The 26,890-nt window shown below is 35.8% G+C and overlaps 1 protein-coding gene across 1 annotated transcript in view; it reads left to right on the forward strand.

The window, feature by feature from the left end:
* LOC149775384 (uncharacterized) overlaps positions 1 to 23,564 on the forward strand; it is a 73,302-nt gene extending 49,738 nt beyond the window's left edge. Inside the window, exon 14 of the mRNA XM_089943887.1 lies at positions 3,218 to 23,564. Within this exon, the coding sequence (XP_089800013.1) occupies positions 3,218 to 3,359 (142 nt within the window). The 3' untranslated portion in view covers positions 3,360 to 23,564. The remainder of the gene's footprint in view (positions 1 to 3,217) is intronic.
* The last annotated feature ends 3,326 nt before the right edge of the window (positions 23,565 to 26,890 follow it).

The raw sequence follows: 26,890 nt of genomic DNA on the forward strand, positions 1-26,890 counted from the left end.
GCATCACCCAGAATATTTGGAGAAAATAAAATCATTTGATGAATTCATGAAGGCCAAAAGAGAAGTAGATGATTTTGCCGACAATATTACCATAAACATAGATGAAATTCTGGAGTACTTTGATCTCATTCCTGGATGGACTGACAATAAGATTGGGGTCATAAGTGTGAGAATTGGCATGAATGGTGGAGATTTGAAAATTCTGACTTTTGTCCTTGCAGTTTCCGCATCAGGTGATGTGTTGCCTCTAACAATAATTTTTTGCGGTATTATCAAGCTAAAAAAAATATTCATGCACTGAAAGAACAGATCATACGTGTGCAGGAGAAGGGTTGTGTTAATGAGATAATGCTATTTTTTTCTCGAGTACATAGTTTTATATTTTTAAAAATAAAATTTCAGTTGGAGTGCATTTTTTGACATGTAATTTTCGAATGATTTAAAAGGTGGCCCCCACCTTATGACTCAGAAAAAACGATGTGTTCCAGAACATACAGTGCACAAAAAAATTACTTTCAAAATTAATTTATGGTGTTCCAACAAATACAGTGTCCCAACATATACGGTAAATACAGTATCATATACTCGTATATTTAATGTAGGCTAAAATTCAGAATAGAGATGGATTACTCATCAACAATTCATTTTTAGTTTTGCATTTCAGATTAAAGCAAAACGTAACGTCAGCAGAGATTAAAATCGCACTAAAACCTCCCCTCTCCCTCCAAAAGGAAATGGGGGAAAAAGCATGATAGCATTGGTGACTGTATTATCCCAATTAATTTGGAGTAGCATACAGTGATACCATTAACATTCATGAAACCAGAAGTTACTAGCTAAAAGATGAAGCCTGGGTATTGATCTGGCTTTCATCTTGTACTTCACATCGACTTGTGGATGAAGGATGGACAATTTACAAAATTAGCGAATTCAACTTCACATCATTTTACAAGCCAGAAAATATTATATATAATTAATACAAGACAGTGATCAAATTTGATTTCTGTAAGAATTAAATATTCCTTGATAAGTTGAAAACTCTGAAAAATCCATGAAATCATGACTTCTCGTGAAGGCTATATGATCTTAAGTGTAAATGGTACCACTCTGACACCCTGTATAGCAGCAACAATATCCAGCTAGAAAATCATGTTATCACTGCTTCTGCTGAATGGATGGTCATATCGACTTGGGGTTTTCACTTTGTTGATCCTAACTGAAAATCAGACATTCTCTTGGACATCTAAAATATGGTTTCTATATTGGCCATCCAAAGTCAGGCTAGACTTATATTTTAGTGAGAAGTGACTTCTCCTTTTGGAGAACAGGGAGAAGTGAGAGCTGAAAAGGGAGAAGTGGGACCTGAAAAGGGAGAAGTGGGAGCAAAGCGAGTCATGCAATATATATGTGTGTGTGTGTGTGTTGTTTTCATTCTCTTATTTGAATTATGCCATCTATTTCACAGTATGCATATTTGCATTTAACATTGGTTTTCAGCAATATTTTATTTTCAAGTAGTTCTGTCTATATTATAAACACATTTGGTGCCTATATAAAAACTATCATATTCATATTCAGTGTATTTTGGCAATATGACCTAAAAAGAGAACAACCGAAGCTATACATTGTAATGAATTTTAACTGAGTAACTAGGTTACAGTATTGTAATTGCAAGTTAGTACAAATACTTAATCAACTACCCTTAATCAAGAATTTTTCTTTTTACTTTCTGACAGTTCATTATAAAATGGCATTTGAAAAGATTTCTAAAATTGTTTGAAACAACCCCTGTACCATGTACATGAGAGCAAATGCACACATCTTTCAGATTACCCTTTTTTCAACCCGATCAGCACAGCCAACATGTAAGTGCATCTGCTTTTAGACAGAGGGGTGGGTTTTCTTAATGTAACCACTCACTTTGTAGCTTCGTTAGAACATTTCATTGATTGGATTGCAATTGTAAGATTTTATTATTTGTCTGTGTACTTGGTGTAACATTAAGGAATTGGTTAAATGATATTTGCTTTGCTGTTGTTGTTTTTTTCTTTATATTTTCACAAGAATGAGTAAACAGAATATGAAATTGACCTTACAGCATCTCTGGAATTCCTCAGGATAGCATTGTCCCATATATTTATACATTTTAAAGCTAAATCTTTAATAATGTAATATTTAGACTCTGCTTCTATGAATTATATATTTTGCTGAATATATTTGCCCAATGGCACTCTAGGACCTACATTTATTTTTGAACTGTTAAATTTGATCAGCTGGAAAGTTGTCATGACCAGGGATGTTAAGCTCAATTTACACTCAATTTAGTCGCATAATTAAATGTGAACATTAGCATATCTTTATTGAAATTAGAAAATATATTTAAAAATAAAGCTATTTAAAGTCACTGCTGGATATGGGTGGGACAACTTACTGGCCACCATTGCAGGAACTCATGACATGATACCCTACAAGCTGGATCTATCCACCATCACATTTTAAATGCAGTCACAGTTACAAGTAAAACCTAGTGATTCTCGGGGCTGTGTTGATTCAGGTACACTTCCTCTTCACCACTATGGTCTAAGTACGAAGGGATGAAAATGTAGCCTGACAGTCTTTCACTTTTTTTCAGCCTTTCCTATCATCCTTCTTCTACCTACCATGTTTCTATCATATTTACTTCTAAATTTTTCTCTTACCCAAGCACCACCCATTGTTTAACAGCCAAGCATGACTGTAAAAATATATGACGTAGATTTAGATAGATGCTGGTTTATTAGAAATTAAGTCAGCCATCTGCCTTCTAATAATTAAAATGTTGACTGGCTGACTAAGTTTTTGTTGTTGTTGTTGTGGTGTTTGACGCCATTTTTCAGCACAAGAAAGGCTATGCATGGCGGCCAGTATTAATGGTGGAGGAAGAACCCGGAAAACCCCCCGGAAAGAACCACTGACCCTTGAGAAGCTACTGGCAAGCTTTCTCACATACCCACATAGGCCGAACCCGCGACTCAAACCCACGCAGACATAAGTGAGATGGCAGTGATCTGTAACGGTGAGCACTTTAGACCACTCGGCCACTTGGGGACCCCTAAGTTTTTGTGTGTGCTAGCTTGGATGGGTAACATCTTAACCTTGAATGTATCAGAACCACGGTGTAAAGATGGAGCAAGTTATCACTACACCACTAACTGATTCTTTCCTCCTTTAATTTCAGTCAGCTTGAAAACCAGATGAAAGAGCTGAACCATGTAATTCAGACCATCGCCAATACCACCATGTCCACAGCTACAACCACTTCCATTGCTGCTGCTGCCGTTGAGGCTGCCGACAGATCCACAGGGGTTATGGAACTGTAAACTATATGATGGTGTTAATAAAGCTCACAATGTATCAGTATAAGACAAATGTTTTTTGAGGTATGGGCTCATTTTTTAAGAGATTTTGTCATGAATGCTACACCTCACCTGGACTGATGCTTTTGTCAGGAATGTTTCAAACTCCGAGTTATAAAAATATTGCATTTTGCAGAATTAATCATATAAACACAAAATTCAAATTTTGTTGTTTTGCATTAAAACATGCAGGAAACTGAGTTTGTTCAAGAGCTGAAGTGTAAAAATATTTAAAACATAAATTTTGTTAAATTTGAAATTAAATCAAAATCTTGTTTTAATGTTATTTACATAAATATCTCTGTTTCAATTCTGACTCCAATAAACTTGATGAAATTTCCTCTACTTTAAATATATCTGGTCAAAAGTAAAATTTAAGCATGAAAGATACATTCAGTGTAAAAGTTAAGAAATTCAAGCTGTCTATGGACAGAAATCTATGGCAAATAGTCAAGCAGATAAAAAGTTAATAATTGGTATCAGGCTCATTCATTTCGACAATTCCACATATTTATCATTTCACTGGGGAAGAGAAGTAACTCTTTAACACAGAATATGGGTGCTTTTCATTGTTTGTGAATTACCATTGCATTTGGTTAGGGCTGTTCCAGTAAAACATACCTCAGACCCAGGGAGGGCACTTTTAAAGTGGGGTATTCACCCATAGATGCAGTTTAGAATTTTATTATCATATTAATATGAACTCTGTGAAATCAAAATACCCTGGCATATATTTTTTTTAAATCTGCCTTCCGTGGGTACCATGTATGTTTAAATGAAACAGCCTCTAGATGTAACTATGCAGTGATTTACTCTAGTCAGGCCATAATTGGTTAATTTCACTGAAACAAATGTGTTTCACTGAAAGTACAGATTGTCTCCATTAGAGTATGACTGTAATGACCAGTCCTTAGACACTAAGGATTTGTTATTATGTAAATGCTTGTAAATAAGCGGAAAGATCTAACAGTACAATCTCACTATTTTAATGAAGTTTCTTCCCATATTATAAGGTTGTTTTGTAACTCTTGTCCATGCCAAATATTATAGTGAACGTTTTGTCTTCATTAACCATATATTTTCCACACTAATATATAAATATGTATAATAAATAGATACACAGTTCTATAGGAAGAGTTCTCCATCTTGTCATGCTTCTTGATCACAATAGTAAAGTCTTCATTATGGCCATTTATCGGGTAAAATCAGTTTTATCACAATTCTTGAAGCCCTTACTTTGTCCTAAATTAGGTTTTTGGCTGTTAAACAGATGTACTTTGGTCTAAATCATATACATTTTTCATTTACAGTATATACCGTATTTACCGTATGTTTTTGGACACCTTTTTTGTGGGGAAATATAATATTTAAATGCCTTGTAAGTTTTTGGACGTTGCTCTGCTATAATGTTTTCTACAATTTTTGTTTTTGGACACAATCTTTGAAGATCTGCTGCGTCATTTTAATGTAAAATTCACAGCGTGTTTACTGTTAATTTACTGTTACTGATACAAAGTTCGCTTCATTTGGTCACCAATTATTTAATGTGATCATGAACTTCCATGAACTAATATAATTTAAAGTTTTTAGTTGTATGTATGTATGTATGTACGCAGAAAGATTGATAGATAGATAAACATTTTTATATTAAGCCATACACAATAAATAGAAATATCAAGAATGAAAAGAAATATGATTTAATGCTGTAATATATTTAAATATATTATTCAATATCAGTAGCTTGTCCATAGCCTTTCTATGTCCTCGGGCAAAAAGCCCTCAAATTCTGTATCACTATCATCATCCATATTGTTTAATTGTTTGTCATTTCTGATTAGCGCGTTTTCACTTCCGCTCAGATTGACACTGATGCTGCACACTTTGAAAGATTTCATTATCACTGTGTGCTTTTCCTTCAATGTATCCATGGCATTTACAACCCAGTCCACTACAGTCTTTTAGCTGGCTGTCTTGATCCATCTGTTGCTGTTTTCATCAGATGATTCTAATGCATTTGTAGCATCCCTGATGTATTCCATCCAGCTGCGGCGGAGGTAGCTCTTGACAGGTTTATTGATGCTCACATCAAGAGGTTGCAACTTGGATGTGCAGCCTCCTGGTATTATTGCTGGCACAACATTTCCGTGCCACAACTGTTTCTTCACGTCTTCATTGATGTGAGCCCGGAACGAGTCCATAACTAATAGTGATCGCTCTCTTATGGTGAATGGTAAATAAATTTCTTCAATCCATCGCAGCATTAGTGTTTCATCCATCCTTGCTTTCTCTTGAACTGCAATAATCCACCCTTTTGATGCCTTCAGATCTAGATGTCTCTTTCCCTTGAAAATAATCATTGGGGGTAATACATCGCCAGAACCTGCAACAGCTAAAATGACAGTAATGTGTCTCTTCTCCACTCCAGTTGTACAAATCAGAATGCTTTTCATTCCTTCTTTGTCCACCATTTTCCCTGGCACAGGATCAAAGTACATCAGTGTCTCGTCCATGTTAATAATAAACTTATCGTCAGACTTATCCTCCTCATGTCTATCCATCACAAACTTGTGGAACGAAGCAATCTTTTCTTCCAGATCCTTGGGTAAATGTTGGGCAAGAGAGGTCCTGCTTTTGAGCACAAACCCATGTCTTTTCATGAAACTCTCAACCCAAGAACAACTGGCATGGAATTTGCTCTCCGGAAATTCTGTTGAGACAAGCTCCTTGGCATATATACATATTCCCTCAACACTGACTGGAATTTGTAAGTCATGCTGAGTGAGCACCCATTGAGCGATCTTATCATCCATAGCTTGTCCATATGAACTGGGTCGTCCACACTTATGCAAATGTCCGTTCAAGTTCAGATCTGCAAAAAAGTCAATTTTCATCCGGGTACTTACTCACAGTGGATTTTGAAATCTTGAATATTTCCGCTGTAGGTCTAATTCCCAGACATTTTGCATTGTTAATGATATCCTGCTTTTGCTTTAATGTATAATGTTTATAGTGACCACATACAGAACCGGGTGGAGCACTCTCAGTTTCAAGATAATCAGATTTGTCATCTAGAGCAGCTTTCTTCATAGGCGGTTCTTTTCGTGATGCATCCTCAGAATCATTACATTGAGGTCGCTTCTGTTTACGGCCTACTGGCCTCTTTGGAGACGATTTCGGCAAGGGAGAGTTCGTCCATAAACTAGGCAGTGCCTTCTCGTTTGTTGCTTAACATATGATAAACTTATCCATCAAAATTATTACAGTACTAACAATATTATGTTTCAAAACGACAGCTATCCAGTATATAAACTTTTGATAGTGGTGGGTATTTTATTTATACTTTTTGGTTTAATAGCTTGATTCAGCTAAAAAAATATGATTGGTTGTCAGTGTAGACATTGTTAAACACGAAACCAATTCAAACAGGTGTGACAGTTATGGCTCAGATTAGAAACCATGACCCCTGCTTTATATCATTAAACAATACATCAAAGAGTCAGTATGGATTAGTAAAATTCATTGGCATTGTGCAACAAAACAAACCCCCTTATCCCTGAGGCATTATATACCAAGGTTTAAACATAGTTATTGTTCTACAGGTAATAAACCTCATTGTAGATGATAAATATTGATTGTGGGTGCTAAATGTTTGGTACATCGTGTGGTCTTTTAATTAAATCCAGATGGCTGCATTTTATTTCCGAACACACCTGTCAAAGAAATCCCACTAGTTATGTTATTAACAATTATCACCTAGACACCTCAAAATCTCCAACATGCAATAAAGCAATCTTTGAGCAGTCAATTATTTCGAGTCGTCAATCTCTGCTCATTTTGAAGCTACCCTCAGCTAGGTGGGAAAAAAAGAAGAGAGAACCACAACAAATAGATCACCGTTATTTTAAAAAAATACCAACATATTAATCACGCCGACTCATATATTGCAACTTGCTTGTTATTTTTACCCTTCCTAGTCATGCATACAACACTCACCCCATATGGAGCCTCTCACCCTTGGTGGTGTAAGATTAGCCATCATACTTGATACTAAAATGTTTCTGTCATAAATATCTTAAGAATTATAATTCCAAAATCTTTTTATTGGGTTTGTATTAATATCTTAGTTACACAGAAATAAAGCTTGCATGCATTTGTAATGTAGATTTTAATGATCACTGATTAGCAGAGGGTTAAACTGTGGATTGCAAGATTACTAATATGGTGGTTCTTTTGGAAAATACACACACAGTCGTGGCTCTAATACATGTATGGCTGTGTTTTCTGGTGGATGGACATGTATCAAATAGATAAAATAGGCAAGTAATGCCTGTTTTTCATTAATTATCCTTTCCGTGGTGCTAGACAAAATACTCATTTTACTTCATGGCAGCACGTCGTCATGTGAGGTAACGGTAACTTCATTATGGACGGGGGGTGGGGCGGGGGAAATAAATCTATCTTCCTCTGTATATTTTTGGACACCTAATTAAAGAATTTAATATGTATTCGGATGACAAGAAATGTAATTATTTGTTGCAGTCCAAAAACATACGGTAAATACGGTATATATATATATATGTGTGTGTGTGTAAAGCCATTGTTCAATAAATAGAACCATTTTTGATTCATGTACTCTTAAGATCAGCAGTCAAAGCAACCATCGCCATGTTACACACACCAACCTGCAGAGTAAGCACACATCTCCAGAATAGGTGGAACTTGCTTTTGAATATAGGGATTCATGCAAAGCAGACATGCATGCTTGGCAGACTAGTAATTAACTCTCTACTCAGGATTCCTCTGTCAGAAATCAAGGCTTATAAAACTCATTCTAGTAAATTACAAATACATGCCAAACAGAGCTGAAGGTGCTATTGCTGGATTCTACAGGAGGATGCTGGATAATCTGAAGTATATTTTCATGCAGGCTAGAAAATTATATAAGAATTGAACTTTATATTTTACAGGATTCATGAATTCATGTAGATTAAAAATTGATTAAATTGCTTGATCAGGCATAATGAAGCGAAGGTTGTTTATGTGTAACCAATTTTCAGACTACTTCCTGTAAATAATAAAGTTCAGTTTTCATAACTGCAGATAGTCATAATAATGAATCTCAAGAATTTAATAAGAGAACTATATTGTTAACCATTGCTTACAAATATTGTCATAGAACACTGGAAGGGCACATCAGTACATAAGTAATCTTTTCTGGTTTTATGAACTAATAGTTTATATTTTTGGGTATGAAGTGATTTTAGCCAATCATAAAAGTGTGTGTGTGTGTGTGTGTGTTTGTGTGTGTCAGAAATCACTTGCAATGGGAGATTTTCATTGACATTGATCTGAAGATTACATTTGTTCTAGTTTACCAACACTGCATGTTTGGGTCTTCTTAAAAGTGTTTGTGATTTGGAACAATAAAGTTGTTGAAGATGAACTGCTTAAAAGTAACCACATGGTAATGAAAGGGTTAATACCTTACTGCTGTTAAGTGAGCTGCTTAATGCCTATCTTACCATATTTTTATAGACAAATAAGAATAAAATGTATTTTAGTAAAACAAAGGTCACAAATGCAAAATCATTTTACGAAAAATATACATCATTGGAAGGTCTACCTCATATAGCTTAATCAAATGCAATCAGACATGGAGAAATATTTATTACCCTTGCTTTCAATATTTTAACTCAGCTTAATTATAAAAAAGTTGAGATCACTTCAATAAGTATGTATAATTTTTCGTATTTGGTTAATAAAATAGATAATGTCAGTGCCATTTAGAGATATATCGTACTTTAGCAGATTAAAAATAAATTTGTACAGTGTATACCAAGGCCAGCACACATTTATCTACAGATTTGTGTGTAGGAAAAGTACTAATTCTTTGTAATGTTCATGAATTAGTTTCTTCTTTTGATTCAAGATTTTGATGCTATTTTTTAACAAAATGTTCCCTTAAAGTTTCTGTCATTACAAAATACATTATCTGTGTGCAGTTCTGTTAGGTTACTATCCTTCTTTTACTGAAGAAAGAGCCAAAATTGTACCATCATTTACAAGAAGTAGGAAAATGATACCTTTTCTGATTCTGCATCACCATACTCTCAAACATCGGAGCTTAACCCTTTTCATTCATAAAACTATGATATTCATGCATTTATCATCTGATGAAAATATAATTCATTTTATGTTTAAAGCTGAAGTTTGTATTTTTAAGTTTGTGTTGTTTTTCAGTCCTGTATAAAGAGTTTATTAAATTATCTGAGAATTGATAGGTATATAACAAAAATATCATTATCATCGTAATTTAATCTTGATTTCTGTGTCACATCTTGTCAGCTTTGCATCTCATCAGAATCCATATTTTCTGATGCTGCCATCTTTATATGATATAGCAACAAATTACGGTGATAATATGTATTCTTCTGGGTTTAAGCTTACTGACAATATAACTGATCTGTTAGATATGTTAACATCTTTACAGGACAAAAAGTTTCTTGAAAAAATTTGCTTCATGTACATGGTACACCCTGATAAGTCGCAAACCTGCTTATAATGCTTAAAAACCAGAAAATAACACCAACAAAATTGATCCCTATTCCTTAAACTTGAAAAAAAATTGCGATCAAAATCGATAACTAAAATGATACATCACTTGTTTTATGGTCGAAAATGGTAGATATGACCTGGAAACTTTAATTAACATTTTGAAATTATCTACTTTTAATAAGTCATATAATTGGTTACATTTTCTTTCCAAACGACATTTTTAGTACACTGTAATTAAAAATATTCAAGGAAATTTTGATCAATGAAAATGTCACTTATGCCTAATGCAGGCAGTACATTAATAATTAAATGCCAACTAAATAATTTTTTATTAAGTGAAGTTTGCATTTTAAATCTATCTTTTGGTTTCACTTAAGTGTAATCATCACAGATGCAATGTGTATTTAAAGGTAAAATGTGTCAATCTACCGTAACAGCTATGTCCGCAATCGTTTTTCTGAGAACCTAATTAAGTGCCGACTGTGTTTTGAAAACTGACTTGTGGAAGTATTTGTTGTATTGTTGCAATGAATTAACAGCTGGCCTCCTTTGTATTAGGCCCTATCACATTAATTATGTCTTTTGAATCAAATAAAGGAGGTGGAATATAAAAAAAAGTTAAAAGGCACGCAAATCCTACATACTTAAAATCTAGCAGCCCCAGTCATATGTTGGGTGAACTTACTTCAGTTGATCATTCGATAACTGTTATAAATTTTATTATGTAACATAAACTACCTTAAATTAACCAACTGATCAAAGATAGTAAGGCAACCAAGCGAAACAAATTCTTCGTGAAATAAAGAGCTTTGTTTCACAGATATGGACCATTGTGGGCAAGTAATTTCTGAGAATTTCTGAACTGGTTCTTATAGGTATCCTCAGTGATGATAAGAAGTTTCACTATTACTTTCAATGAAATTACAACATCAATATTGTTCTAAATGAACAATACAAAAATTGAGTTTCAACGTAGGCGATTGTCTCACGAAATAAATGTCGGTACTTTTGGGGGAAAAAGGAATCTTGTTTGGTAATATATCAACAGATAATCCAGTTTCTGGCTACTTTGACTCCCGACTTGCAAGTATACTATTTAAAACCACTCTGAGAACCAGACTAATCAACAAAACAAAAAGCAGTGACATATAATACACATGTTTTCGCATATATGTGATGGTTGTTGAAACCAGATGGAACAATCTTTTACATGTTGGAAATTTTGAAGATAAATGTTATTTATACAGAATAATGAACAAATTCATTAGAAAAAGCACGTTATTAACAATTATTATCGACAGGATTGTTAAAGGAGAATTCGGTCATTAAACAGTCCAGTTCCCTACCGCCCCCCCACCCCCGTTTTCTCTATGTATAAGTGAATTTTTTAGATTTTTGGAGGTCCCTTGATAACTTGTGCCCTCGCTTATAGTGCGGTCTGTGTTTGTGGACCCCATTGTGCATGAGTTGTCGAGGGAGAGGTGTATATTTCTTATGCTTCCATCATTAATATGGCCATCAAAACTTGTCAGTAATTTTAAGTGTATAAATTTCCTTTCCAATGAGCTTAGATATGAGGGAAGTTAAGAGACAGTGAATGTCTACATGCTGTGATTTTCATATGGTCAGACATTGTTACGTTTACCCAGATTACCACCATCTTCAAGACTGCAGCTTTATTAATATTATTGTCTTGTAAAATTAAAGATAGCAGCAGATATTGACATTAGTGTGTAATTACTTTTCGCAAAAGAATGCCAGCAATTTGTATTTGAAAGAAGAATTCCAATCTTCTCAATTTCTACCAACTTTTGCACTAAATGATCTATTTTGGATAAATCTAAATTGGAACATATCTAGGTCATTACCCCAACTAGATACTCACCAGTCAGCTGTTTTGATTTTCTCAAAAATAGATAACGGCATGCATTGTGTTAAAGTTGGTAGGAAATTGGCTGAGACACTTAAAATACTCATTTTGAATGTAAATTGGCAGCATTTTTCTCATGAAAAGTAATTACATACTTATAAAGATTTATGTTGGCATCTTCCCATTGCATAATAATGTATCAAAGCTTCAGCCTTGAATATACCAGTTATCTATGACAACATTGCCTGACCAAATGAAACATTTTGACATTCTCTATCTCATAACTTCTCAGAAGTCTCACTCTAAAAAGTGTTTGAACACTGTTGAAAGGGATACTTTCTTTGCATCAAATTGACACCTGAATAACTGAAAAGTGTCAGTCTCAGTGCAGACATTCTTAACTGACAACAAGTAGGCAAAGGGTATTCATATCTTTACTGATACTGCTTGTGAATGGTGTAAATCTACTTCTACTATGCCCAGGGATGTGTACATAGTTAAGTTTTACTCATGCAACTTATTTTTATGCAGTCAGTATGAATGGACAAGTGGTTTTCCTGTGCCTTATTAGTAGACATTATAATCTGGTTCATACATAAGTATATCATTCATTTGTAACAATATAAAAAGTTTTGTTAGGGTGATGTCTCCTTTTACTTATGTATGACAAATCTTGCATATACAACTACTACTGCTGCTGAAAGCTTAGTAAGTGTAAGCTCCTATGTCTTGGTCTTCAGATCTGTTCATTTGGAAATCATTATGCTTTTTTCAGTTTGTCTTCATTGAATTTAGGAAAATTTTAATTAAATTTAATATCGTCGCTTGACTACTGTTTGTTTGTTTTTGTTTTTTTTTTATAAAGAAAAACTTTTAACTTGCAACTTAGCATTGTGTAAAGAAATAGAAAATGCTTGCAGATGAATGGCTGTGAAATTCATTATCACATTTGCTTACCAAAAATTGAAATTGTTTTCTCACAAGAATCATTGCATACAAATTTTGGACATTTCCATCAGTTTTTAAAACTAGTGCTCTGTAAGTTGCAGTGTTAAATATGTTCACCTTAGGATATTTAGTTATTTGAATGGATATTCATAGGACTCAGTCATCCATTATGGTGTCAGAAATCACTGAAAATAAAGTTATCATTAATCCGTAAACTTTGTACCAGTGACTATATAGCAGAATAAAGCATAGCAGAAACTGAACAGTGTCGCATAGGCTCATTAAATCATTAAGTATTTTTATTTCAGTTTGTAAGATGTTGTCATGAATAAGGGTTCATACTTTGTGTGGGATGCATCATGCTTGTTTACTTTGCACCATACTTTCCTTGCACAGTGTTTAATGCTTATGTCAGTTCACTGTACTCAGATACATTTATTTTTTAAAACTTAGATGCTGGTGTTTCAGGATCTTATATTGACCTTCCTGCTTCTGATTTATAGTTTATTTTGATTTCCTGTCAGTAATTATATATGAATTTTATCATACTTTTCCACTTAGTTGCTGATTATAAGTCCTTCATGCCTTTTTCATAATGTTTGAGGCCCTTTCAGTGTCTCCACCTGAGGTGTAATTTCAGATATGCATTTCTGTATATGTACTGTAAATATAGCAATTATCAGCATGTTACTTGGCTGAAATGACCCCACATGGTTCTGAACTACATCATGAGTGGGACGTCACATAAGCGTCTTATTTCTTTTTATCTTGAGATTTTTTATATCAGAAAATCTTACATATGTTTCTTATTTACTTTTTGTTCCCAAGTTAGTTGCATGATGTCAGCTGGTATATAATGCCGTTATTGTCTTGGTGGACAACCAAACACAGCAATAATTCGTATAATGGCAATTGCATCAGTTGTATGAAGGTCTTAGTGTGGGTTATACATGCATCCTTGGAATTTCTTATGAAACTATATTTCACTGTAAATGTGTGCAAAATGTAGATATTTAATCAACATTACATACTACTCCAGTTTTCTGCTATACTTTTATCATTTTTTCTAGTGTATGCCAGAAAGTATGCTTGTAGGATGGACAGACAGAAAGATGGACAAAGAGTATGACAGTATCATTGGGATATAACTAAAGTGCATTACATGTAATATTGTCAGTCAAAATGACGTCTTTTGCAATGGATTAAATAAGTGAAAAACATTTATTTTAAGCACAAGGACACCAATCTTGTATTATGTATATTTATTGCATGTGGCATACTCAATTTTAGTATTAAGTTTGTATTTAAGCATTCAAAAAATGTTGGTATAATCTCTTAAAATTTGCAATGGATAGTATATATTTTGTTTACATTTTTATTTATTATGATTATCACATATTTCAAATAATTTCATATAACCTGGTGTTCCCAGGTTTTTCTTCTTTTACAGCTTTTTGTTAATGACTTTTCATATGTTATTGCAGCATTTGTTATATGTGCATTTGTTTGTAAAAGATTTACCTTAGTAGACTGATTAATGAAAGTCTGAAATGTCAGAAATCCTGTCACATTTTCTGTGGACTTTGTTTACAACATGAACTCCAAATTTCTGTGTGTAGAAATTATGATGGTAGGGTATTTGTAAGATGTCTAACCAATATACTGTTCTCCAATAGTTACTGTGTGTGTGTGTGTATATATATATATATATATATATATATATATATATATATATATATACCAATCACACTGTTCACATTATTTAAGCAGCAGCTTTGCTCATGTGCAATCAGCTTGACCAGCCTGATCATTATAAACAGGATGGAGTGAGTGTGAGGGCTGTCACATCCACAAAATTCATATATGAGTAAGAAACAAAGCTGAAATGAATAAATGAATATTCTGATCAGAATAGCTTTTTGCAAATATTTGAATGGAAAATGTATCCTTAAATATTTATTTGTTTTTATAATGTGTTTGGTGGTATTGTGTTCAAAGAAACAAGGTGAAATGTAAACTGTGCCACATTGAATTAGTTTACAAGAAAACAACTTCAAGCCTGATGTATCACCTGAAATTCAGAGTGCCCCTTACAAGGTATTCATAATGTAAAAATTCTAAAGAGTAACATTACCAACAACATTGCCATTTCTATTCATTGTCACTGAGGCACTCTTTAGAAGATAATATATTATATGGCAAGTTGGTGAATAGTGTGGTATCGAATAGGGGTCATATTAAAGTCAACAAAGTCTTTACATATCAATCAACCAGGTCTTAAACCAAAAATGTTGAATTGTTGTCAGACATTTGTTCCTTCAGGAACTGTTTGTAGTCATTGCCACACCCACCCACCTACCCCATATCATCTTAATTCACAAAGTTAATTCTAGTATATTACCACAATTGGTCATTTACTAAGGTCAATAACACATTCATTTGATTATTATTCAGAATCATCAGAAATAACCTAAAATGGCATGTATGTGACAGAGCTCAGTGTTTTCATGGTTGCTTGGCAGGGATAGGGGTGAGGTTAGGTGGGTGGGTGGTGGATAGAGAGGGAATCATCACATTATAACCCAGCTAAATCATTGGGATACAATTTTGATGCATCATTTGTAGTATTGTGAATCAAAAGGGCATCTTTTGCAAATAGAGAAAGTGCAGAAACATTTCTTTTAACACTGAGGTTTTCATTTGTCAACTTACAGCTTTAGATTATAGCAAATTTGATGTTTTTGCTTGGAAAAGATGTTTTCAAGCATTGCATTGTAAGTTGCATCACATATCAACCAGCCTTACAAAGGATGCTATGTTTGTTATTGTACTTATAGATATAGATATATATATATATATATATATATATATATATATATATATATATATATATATATATATATATATATACACACACACACACATACACACACAGTGCTGTCGGGCATTTCTGTGCACCTAAGTTTTCCGTCTCCAATATTGAAGCAAAACCGACTTTGACCGACTGACGAAAATAAAATTCTGCATTGCTTACCATTTGAAAAGAGGCAGCTATCACCAGAATATTCTGTTCAAAATAATATTAATTTTGGTCACACGGGATACCACCCCTGTGTTTTCATGACTCGCAATATGTTGGCATATTCGGTGCACAGCTTTGAAAATATGTAATGTTTATCCATTGGGCTATAGAAATGAAATACATTTCTTTGGACTGTTTCTGTCAGCAGTTCAGTAGAGTAATTAGGCCAGGTTTGTAGCTATTTTTACAAAATTCAATGTAACAATGCTAATAAATGGCAAGAGATATTAAGCAAACTAAACCGATCTTGGACAAAAATTAGTAAAGTTCAACATTTTATTAAAAAAATAAGCTATTATTTGGAAGAGAAACAACAATGAATAGGATGTAATGTGTTTACATCTTGTTTATGGGGAAGAATTACTAAAGAATTTAGAATTGGACTATATGCCGGGGAATTTCTTGAGAATGACATTCTAGTGGCAAGTTGACACGTTCAGTAGCAGATGATATTGTACATGTGGGACAACTTCTTACAAAATTGGAAACTTGGATTAGGATGCAGAATTTTTTAAGGAATACATTTCCATCTTTTATATAATGTATTTATTTGTATGATTCTAAAAGATACATATTAAATAGGATTTTCAGGGTTACAGGTTTAAGAAGGTCATAGAGTGGGTCTTCATGTTGACATTTAGAAATCACATTTTTGTATGCATTTTGAGTTGAAATTTGGGATATTTTTGTACCCTTTATGTATATCACTTTTCTTAATTAAAGTATGATCATTCTTGCTTGATACAAAATGGATTTTCGACCCAAAATAGCACGTGATCCAGTGTTTACAGAAATGACATATCATTGTGCAGAATTACCCGACACACAGAATTGGCCGACATGTTGGTATAAATATTCAATAAAACACTTGCAATATGTAACTGTTTTTAATGAAAAGACTGCTTATCTGCTCTGTAAAATGGCACCATAGCAATCATAAAAATCATGTTATCACATCTATTCTTACATCAATGGTAGTATAGAATGGGTTTTTCATTACACTTCTTGTAGTATAGAATGGTGCATATCTGACTATAAATATAACTGCATTTTTGTGAAGGAGATTTGAAAACCAAACCTAATTCACCCTAGAGTCAAGTCAGAGATTATTTTTTGTACTTTATTGAACTGATGAATACAGTGATTGGTACATATACAAGTGAATTTTTTTCTCGACTTTGTATTTAGTTACATTCCAATAAGCAAGTTGATTGTTGGCACTCTGATATTGTCTTTAAGGTCACTGGTCTTGACTTTGGTTTTTAGCTGTACTAGCTTGTAAGTAAAAATAAAACAGTCATACATTTATCTGTTAGTACAAGTGTATTATTGGTATTCCTAAACTACATGGAGGAGTGCAATGAAACTTTACACATATTTAATTTAACCCACGGTCTAGTTTGAGCTAAATGTAAATGTTACTGCTCCAAAATCTAATTTTGCCACCACAGTGTCCGTCTTTCAAATCTTGTTATCACTACTTCTGAACAGAAAGCCATAATAACATAGGTTTTCACTTGAAAACTTAATATGATGTCTAGTTGGCTCTAAATCCAAATGTTGCTGATCTGGCATCTTATATGGGTGCCACAGTGGTTTTTATTAAAACTCTTGTTATTGCTACTTATCCTATGCTACTATTAAATGGAGGACCTTGTGTCCCCTTTTCCGGTTATACATCCGGTATCGTGTATGTCCTGTCCGTTGTCTATCTTGCTATCCCAATACTGGCAAGGGCCACGGCGGGTTGGCTCGGTCTTATGTAATTAGATGGAAGAAGCCCACCCAGCTCTAGGCCAGGGTTGTTAGTAGTGTCTTTTGGCGATTAGATAATAACAGGGCTAAATACCTTTTGCTACTTTAGTCTTGATTTTTGTGTCATCATTCTTTGTGTGAATTGACGAGTCCCTTATTGGGTCTCCAACCATTTGTGTTGCAAGTGACTGCCGTTGCTATATTCATACTCGCTTGCTGGTTGGGGGAAACTGCCTTTACCTTAGCATAGCCAGCATCTCATTGCTTTCGGCCACAGGCAAGTTTCCCCTGTACTGTTATGTTATTGTATCTGTCTCCCGACCCGACATGTCAGCCAGATCGATGACTGCTTCGAGCGGGTCCATTTGTTCCTGCTCTTCAGCTGGAAAGTCTGGTACTTGATCGAATTGGCTCAGACCCACAAAGGCTCATATTGTTTTTATTGAGTGGCAAAGTACCCACTCACATAACTCGGCCATAAATGAGCTACTACTGAGTGACAATGTATCGAGAACCTTTACGGTTTGCGGGGGCATAGTCCCTCTTGCGCTAAGGACAACACCAAAGGCTCCCTCGCACTGGGTGTCTGTTTGTTCTTCGATCACAGGTCTTAAACAGTCATATTTTCGGGATTTCTCCCTCATGGCCTGTTCAGCCCTCTCTACCAGCTAGTTTCCCTCCCAGATGATTGTGGGGTCAACGATCCAGGAGCGACCTCCCTTCGTTATTACCAAGTCGGGCTTGAGGAGTGCACCATTGACATGATAGTGAGGTTCTTCATACACTACATATCCTTTGCCCCTCAACTTCGTTGTTATGCATTCTACAACTTTGTCATGTCTTCTGATGCATAATTGTAATGTCCATGGGCATATACACATTACATGGCAGACAGTCTCACCAGGTGCATTGCAGTGGCAGCATTTGACATCCAATGTTCGCCTGCAAATGCCCCTGTTCGCAGTTATTCTTGTCAGGAAGGTATTCGTCCATATCCTAATTGCATCGGAATACTCTCGTTCTGTTAGGATACCAGGCCGGTTTAACCATCTATTTGGTGCCGGTACCTTTTTCAGATTGCCAATTGCCTTGTACTCTTTGACTCCACTACCTTGTGTTAATTGGTTTGACCATCGAATATGCTCCTTATTGCGCCTTCTTGGTACAGTGAGACCGAATTCATTGATGCATTTATTCATCATTTCCTCCAGTCTCGCTGCGATCGCTATATCCTTAATGCTACTCTCAGAGCTTAGGATCTTACGCCAGCTTTTGGTCACCATCCTAGGGACAATTTCCTCCAGCTTTGGCAGATTCAGCCCACCGTCACAGGTCGCTGTATAGAAGAAGTGGTTTGTTGTTGACTCCAGGAGGTGGAGCCACTTGTTAACCCACATTCTTGCTACCAAATGCAGCTTCCTCAGTAAGCCTCTGGCCGGGCTGCTCAGACTAAGCTCATATAGCAGCTTCGGGATTAGGTTTTCTGACAGGACCTTTATCTTTTGTCTAGGCTTCAAGGCAGCTTTAGAGATTTTCCTGCACCAATCTTCCAGTATTGCTACCGGTGTGGATTTCTGGAGTCCTGTCCGCGGGTCAATTTTACTGCCCAAATATATTGCGCTTTTCCATGGTTCTATTCATGGGATAGGTATACCATCACTTTTAAACATCTCCACAGTGTTTATGGTATATGTCTTTTTCCCTCTCGGACTAATGGAAAATGCACAAGACTTTTTGGCATCTATTTTGAGACCCGTGTCTTTGCTAAAATTAGTAAACAGGTCCAGGTTTTTCTGTAACTCTTTAGAGCCTTCATACATTAGAGTTGAGTCATCAGCATATGTCATCGAGCCAATGCTGACTCCTGTATATGTGAAGCCATTCTGTTGTTGCTCGATTAGACAGATAATCGGGTCCAAGGTGATGTTAAATAGGAGGGGTGATAGCGGATCTCTCTGCTTCACTCCTCTAGTGATGAGAATGTCGGAGCTAGATTTCCCATTCACTTAAAATGATGTGGTGCAGTCGGAGTACAGATCTGTGATAAGTGAGACCCATTGTTGATTCACTGTGTGTCTTCTCAGACCTGCCTCCAAGTGCCGATGGGAGATCGTATCAAAGGCTTTTGCCAGATCCAACATGGCGACACAAAGACTCTTTCCACGACTCTTAGCTTGTTTGATTGCTTGTTCAAGGAGATAGATATTTTCGTGACACCCAGATGCCGGAATAAATCCTCTGCCGTGGGTTCAGTACTATTGCCCCTGATAATCTTTTTGCTAGTATGGCCGTGTATAGTCTGAGGATGGCGCTGGAAATCGTTAGAGGTCGCCAGTTGTTGATGTCTTCTAATCCATCTATGGATTTCAGTAGCAATATGCTACGTGAGGTTTTTGGATTGTTTGGGAACATGTCCCGAGATTAACCAAATTTTAAAGAGATTCGTCAGCACCTCGAGATGTTCTGGCTGAGCGATAATATCTCCCATTGTAATCCCGTCTGGTCCAGGGGCCGATTTAAGATTACGACCTTTTATGTTCTCCTTTACCTCATCGTAGCATACCGGAACACTTAGTGCTGCCGTGTCAGCAAGTTTACTTGGCAGTGGATATGACTTTAGGTCAATAACCTGGCTATGGCCGCCAAATTGTTCTCTGTATATACTCTCTACAGTGTCTATAGGAATATTGCACTCTGTAGTTTCAGCCCCCGAGATGATTTCTTCGACCAACCTCTTCTTATTTCCAGTAAATATCATCTGCGTTCACCTGTATGGATCCGCTTTTCTTTTAGCCCTATTCCCTCTCCTTTCAACATGCCTTTGTCGGATTGGTTTCTTTTGTACCTGCTTCATGCTAGCAGGATTGTCTTTTGGTTTCTTTCTATATGATCTTTCTAATGATCTTTCTATACAAGATGTCATATTGTTCATATTTATGACTACCTTCTGCCGTTTGTCTTAGTATGGATGCACTCTCTTGCACCAGAGAGATGTCAGCCGGCATATCAAGTATGCTTGGTGACATTACTTCGCCCCATTGGATCTGTGAGTTTCCAAGAATTAATGCCGTGTTTATACCAGCTTGATCGACATTAACATTGCCGGTTTTGGTTTCCACATTCCCTGCATTGCCCTGTTCGTTTGGTGGGATGTGTTCCTCCACTACCTCTTGGATTGGTTTTTCACATTTAAGACCCAGTTTCCTCCTGCGATACTTGATCAGCTCGGCTGTGTACCTGGGCATCCTTTCGCCAATAAACCCCACATTACAACGGATACCAGCCCGGTTTGCTTCACCATTCAGCAATATTATTCTCTCTATGTCAGCCTCTGGCCATGGCTTATCCCTTCGAGGACAACCCTTTTTCAGCCTTGCTTCCCTTTTCCGCAATTTGTCTTCAGCGATTTGCATCACTCGTTTTTCATTCGCGATGGCCGGATGCACATGGCGAACATGTTGCCCTAAGCTGACTGACGTGGTGCAAGAGAACGCACACTCCCTACAGGAGTATGGATTCTCTACCATGACTGGTCTGGTGCCAGGACATTTTGGTGTGTGGCATGCTGCCACGTGCACTTTGTCGAATGTCCTGTCGCATGCTTGGCACTTGAATGTGACCATCACTGTACAGTATTATGTTTTTCTGTGCAGTGCTTTTTCATTCTCTGAAGATTATTTAAAGCATACCCTACACATAGTGTACAATCAAAGGTGGGGGCAGGGAATCGGATTACCATCATCCTATCCACTTGTCCCCCCATTGCCTGTCCCCTGCCGTCCACCGGAGCTTCCTCTATGCCCAGATTCCCCCTCCCTTCCATGATGGTTGTTTCAGGGATTTGGCTACCCACAGCCGGCATTGCGTGTGGGTAGGTGGTCGTTATGATTGTATTGGCGACACCACTTTCCATATTTGGATCATTTTGGTGTTCTATCATATTGGTTTATTTAATATGGTTTTCCTGTAGTCCATTTTGAGAAGGGGGGACTCTTTCTGTCATTAACCCAGTTTGTGATATATTTGTAGAAAACCTTGAATAATACTACTTCAGTAATTTAATATTTTGTACTCCATTGTATGTACTAAATATAGACTTGAGCAAGCTTGGCATTGCTAGGAGCTTCACATTTGTCAATGGTTGACATTGTCAGTGATCTTCTATCAGTGGTTTTAGATTTGAAGTCAGAGGTCATAAAGACTTTTTACTGTACTTACAGGTATCTTGTTAACTCTAACATAAGACATATAAGAAAATTGTGTTATATTTCAAAATTTGGTATGTTGGAATTATGAAGAATATCAGCTGGTTTCAGTACTCAGCAGGTAAAAAGAAGGAATGGCCTTGTATTTTGGAAATCCTTTTCAACAAATAAAGAATGCCAATCTCTGTGAGGGACTCTTGTTTGGTTTCATTTATTTGAAATTTGTCATGTTAAATATTGAGTAAAAATGTGGGTGTTTTCCAAGTTTTTTGAATGTATGAGCAGCAGATTCAGTTTTTTTATGTCAGTTTTGGTAACAGATGTGAAGTTCAAATATTCAAGAATTGTGCAATGATATAAACACTAAGTCGAGATCACTTTGAATTCCTTCAAAGATCATGAAAATTTCCAGCATAAGCATAGCATTCTTTGAATTCAATAATTTTGCAAATGTGTGTATTGTAGCTTGTTTATTTTATTTATTTTCAGTGTTTATACTTTCATGTTATACAGAATTGTCCTGTCTTTGGAAGCTATTTAAAGCAAAAAGAATCAATCTTCTGATAGGTTTTCTTGTAAGACAACCTTTCTAAAGTGCATATTGAAAATTTTATTGACTGTCTTGAGAGTATAAAATAATTTATATTGAAGCCTTTTGACATTAAATGTACTTGAAGCATTGAGTTTCTTTATATGAATATGAGATGTCTGCCTACTTGAAAGATGTCTGCTAGAGCCATTAAAATTTTTGTCATTTTATGAAATAAATTATACCATCAAGTTATACTTCACCACATTTTAATATTTTCAGATCCATGGGTAGGAATATTAGAAAATAATAAAAAGTGGCGGAGTGTATCTTGTTGGTCTGTACTAGAAATATGTATGAATGCTACAGATGCCAAAATTATGTATTCATTTGCACCTTTACCATTCCTTTCTTAAGATTATAGTGACTGATGTATAAACAAAAAGACAGTTCTTTATTCTGTCCTCTTATGGGGAAAAATACATTTTCAGACTGGTTTAGTTTTTTACACTTTGTAATGAACTTTCTACTATCTGTTACATCTTTCAATGAAGATTTGGAGAAAAATGGCAGTTTCAGAATTTTAATTTTGTATAAATAAAATCATTAAAGAATCCATCAGTGCTTTGTTAGTATGACACATTTTTAGCTATTTTATCAGCACACAAAAACAATAAGAAATATAACATTTTAATGAATCAAACAAATATAAGATGATAATGATTATTTTCCTGGATTTATATTTTTAAGAACAAACTAAATTATTAGTTGGCTGTGAATTTCTAAACCCATTTATCTTTCCTATTGCTGATTAATACATTCTTTCACAAGTTTTACATGATTTTCATAAAATGCAGTCAGGTTTAAGAATGATGGCGAGGAGAAACAACAAATTTCTGTCATATGCATTGGATGTACATAACACTTATCTATGCATCAACATGCTAAAAGCATGATAATGGGAAAATGTACATGTTTTAGGATCAGTCTTAGGAAACCCATGCATACCTTAATATGAGTAGATCATTCTTGTTGCCTTTGTCATTGCAATCATTTTGTAGTCTGAATACCTGCATTTTTGTCTGAGACATTCAGAATTTTCTTAGACAGTCATGTATAGAATGCTTTCAAATTCATGTAACATTATCTATTTTAATTGTTTATAAATTCTTCAGTAAAAATGGCACTTGTATTGTTATGATGGAAAATAAAATCTTGAAGGGTATTTGAGCTCATTTTTTTACAAGTTAAGAGAGGGGCTTATGTTATTTCCTAGTACATATTCCTTCCATTTGTCTACATGCTTGCATATACATCATACATATACACTAAATTCTCTCAGAAACTCACATTAAGGGTTTTATATTTTTTAACATTATCTTTTATTTTATATAACTAATACAGTTTTTTTAACATCATTTCTTTTTGTCTTGTTGTATTACACACCTTCCTAAATTTTTGTTGTTGTAATTCTCTGTCTTTGCATATTTAACATTTACCTTTGAATTGGCAATATATAGCCAATATGGTGCTGACATGCCATTAAAGTACATAGTCTCAGTGATTTTATTGGCTGGATTGGAAAGCAGTTATGGCTTCAGATTGACGATGTCTGTTAGGTGTCAGTACTGTGATTAGGGTTTGCATTTATGTCATTTTCTCAAAACACTGTAGTAGCTGTATGGGGGATGTACAGGAATTACTTTTATACCTTTCTTTATCACACATGCAGGAGCCAGTATTGGTGAAAGGAAATCCTATGCTAAATTTGTTTAACATGGGAATGGTCTTATAGGGACAGAAGTGTTTATGATGTCATGTTGTAATGTTAACATGGTGAAGGCAATAACTGTTGACAGTTAATAAGGACGAAGGGAAAATGAAATGTTAAAATTTTGATTTACTATCCAACATACATCTTTACAATCCAACACATCACAACTGCTATCCAAACATACACCCCTTAAATTCAGCAGCCGCTATTGAATTACTACCCAAACATAAAGGGTAGGAAGTACTGAATCATATATTTCACACACAAACACAAAAACATACTTTCAAACAAGAAGTGGGATAGGATGTAAAAGAAGGGATATGAAATAGATAATGTATTCACACAAACATACTATCACACACATGGAAGGGCAAAGAAGTGTTGATAGACACTACTATGCACATGTCCAGGTATCCAATTTGTGCTGTCTCTGTCAACCATTTATGTGTAAACCACACTTATAATTAGAGTCCACCTTTATAGTTTTAACATTTTCCTATCCAATACTATTCTGAAGAAATAATTTTGTGTACATAGCGTTCTTTTAGGTTTCGAAAACATGCGCTTTAAATCCAAAACTGAGTTAAGTAAACCTTGATTACTTTTGTGGTCTTAATCCGGCATACAATGCAACATAGTAAATTTAGAACGGCGGTCAAGACGATCAAATTGGTGAATTAAAAAGGTATAATCAAAATGGGTTTCCGATGCCACAATGAAACCCCTTACGCAATTTCATAGTAGCTTTAAAAATCGCTTTTTTCCCTGTGGCAGAGCATATTTTCTCATGTGGACGTCTTCTTCTACGCAGGCTACTACACTCCATGTTTCATCGAACTTAGCTCCGAAAACTGATCCAGCTATGTCTCTCTAAATGATTTTAGGTAGCTTGTACTAGATTTGAAATGGAGTAAATTTATATATGCTTCGTGATAATAGGTACTCATAATATGAACTCCAAATTGGCACTTTACAAGTTTTGGTTTGCAAGTTTTTGAGCAACCGCCAGGCTGTACACTTTACAGCGTGTACGAAGTGGCCGGCCTTCTTTTTATCTTCAAATGTTTTCTATAGTCCCATGTCCAGTAGCCTCTGTCTGTCTGAACCGCTTTCCTTTTCTATGACCTCCTCTACTATTTGTTCATGGGAAGATTCGCAGATACAGTCGGGGTCGGACTGTTTTTCGGATTCTTGATCTTCTGTTTGTATCTCTTGGTCGACGGTTATATTCTGCCGCAGTGTTGTGGTGGTATTAGTAAGTCCTCGTCATATTGCCGGGTTGTTGAGTGGATGTGAGTCTCGGCATTACGTCTGGATCGTCTTACCAGAGCGCTTCTTTCATCCTCTTTGCTCTTTTCCAGGTTTTCCTCGTCCTATCCGCCTCAGTATCACGTCATTTATTTTCCGGCATATTCCTCTATCTCTGTGACCCACACCAATAATAAAGTTGTTCTTTTTCCACTTAGGGCATTGAGTGTCCGTTGTGCAGGTGGTGGTATTACTGCGGTAGCTGGAAACCTAATTGGTACTATGCATCCTGTACCCGTGTCTCTCTCCATCGCTAGAGTGCTCTGCTCGCTGATTCACCGCGACTTTGTCAAGACTGACTGACGGAGCTTAAATTAGATACTTGTGCGTCATTCGGCCCTGTAGATCTACTCGTCTGATGGGCAAAATATACACCACTCGACGAGATTTTACCTCTGATTTGAGTAGAAGCAATTATTTCGGGGATTAATGTAAAAAGTGTCCTCACGGCACACTGCTTAACTGATCGTCAAGTGGGAATAGAGGCACCTTTTTTGCGTGTAAAGCTCGCTCTTAGGGGGTTGATATTAAATCATGAACGGCACAATCATGTTTGGAACAATCATGTTTGGGCGAGGAATAGGAGGGGAAGTAAGGATGGAAGCCCCGAAATGTCACTCGAACCTCCCATGAAACGCCATGGATATGCTAAAATTCAAATTCTGCCCAGTTTTACCTAAATCGGTCAATCCCTAGCAACCAATGTTGTGTTAGCCATATATTTACTTAGAATAATCCTACTGGTTGCAGATGTCATTTATTATACACAATCTAGTTTGAATTTTGTGTACAAAGCGTATATCAATCTCCAAAATTATACAAACATATTTAATTTAGTATCACGCATTATTTCACAATCTATAGTTGTATTTTTGACGGTGGCACAAATTTATCATTTAAAAGAGAACTATCGAACGGGGTTTTAAAAAGCCGAAAAGATGACCCATACAGTCGGGTAAGTTTGGTGAGACCGCAGATGAAGTTCAACTCATTTTCTCCGGATGAGTCCTTGGACAGTCGTATCCAATTTTAGCCGTCTTATATGCTGCATTACCACGAAACTGCTTTGTATCGGTATTCTTTCCCCGCTTGTCACATGCCATTGGTATGGTGCTTGTAGATCCATGAATCTTCCGGATTTAACCAACTGGTTACCTCTCATAGATTTACTGGATGGCTGCTCTTCTATCTATAATGAATGGTCGTCTCACTGGTATTTCCCGTACACTCATAGGCTGTCACTCTGGCACGACTGGTGAATCTGAAGGACGAACGTGAAATAGTATGAATCAGTTCGTATCTCACCCGCATAGGAAATAGAGCATATTTGTACACACAAGGATACAAAGAACACACGTCGATGTATCGGATGTTTTCTCCTTGAGTTTCGTCCACGCCATACAATAAGCGTTTTCCAATGGTTCGTCCTCCAAACAAACTGTTGCGTGGATTCAAAGGTTCGATGTCTA

The sequence above is a fragment of the Sinohyriopsis cumingii genome, chromosome 19 (assembly GCF_028554795.1).
Source record: "Sinohyriopsis cumingii isolate HCF-2022 chromosome 19, ASM2855479v2, whole genome shotgun sequence".
NCBI lineage: Eukaryota > Metazoa > Mollusca > Bivalvia > Unionida > Unionidae > Sinohyriopsis > Sinohyriopsis cumingii.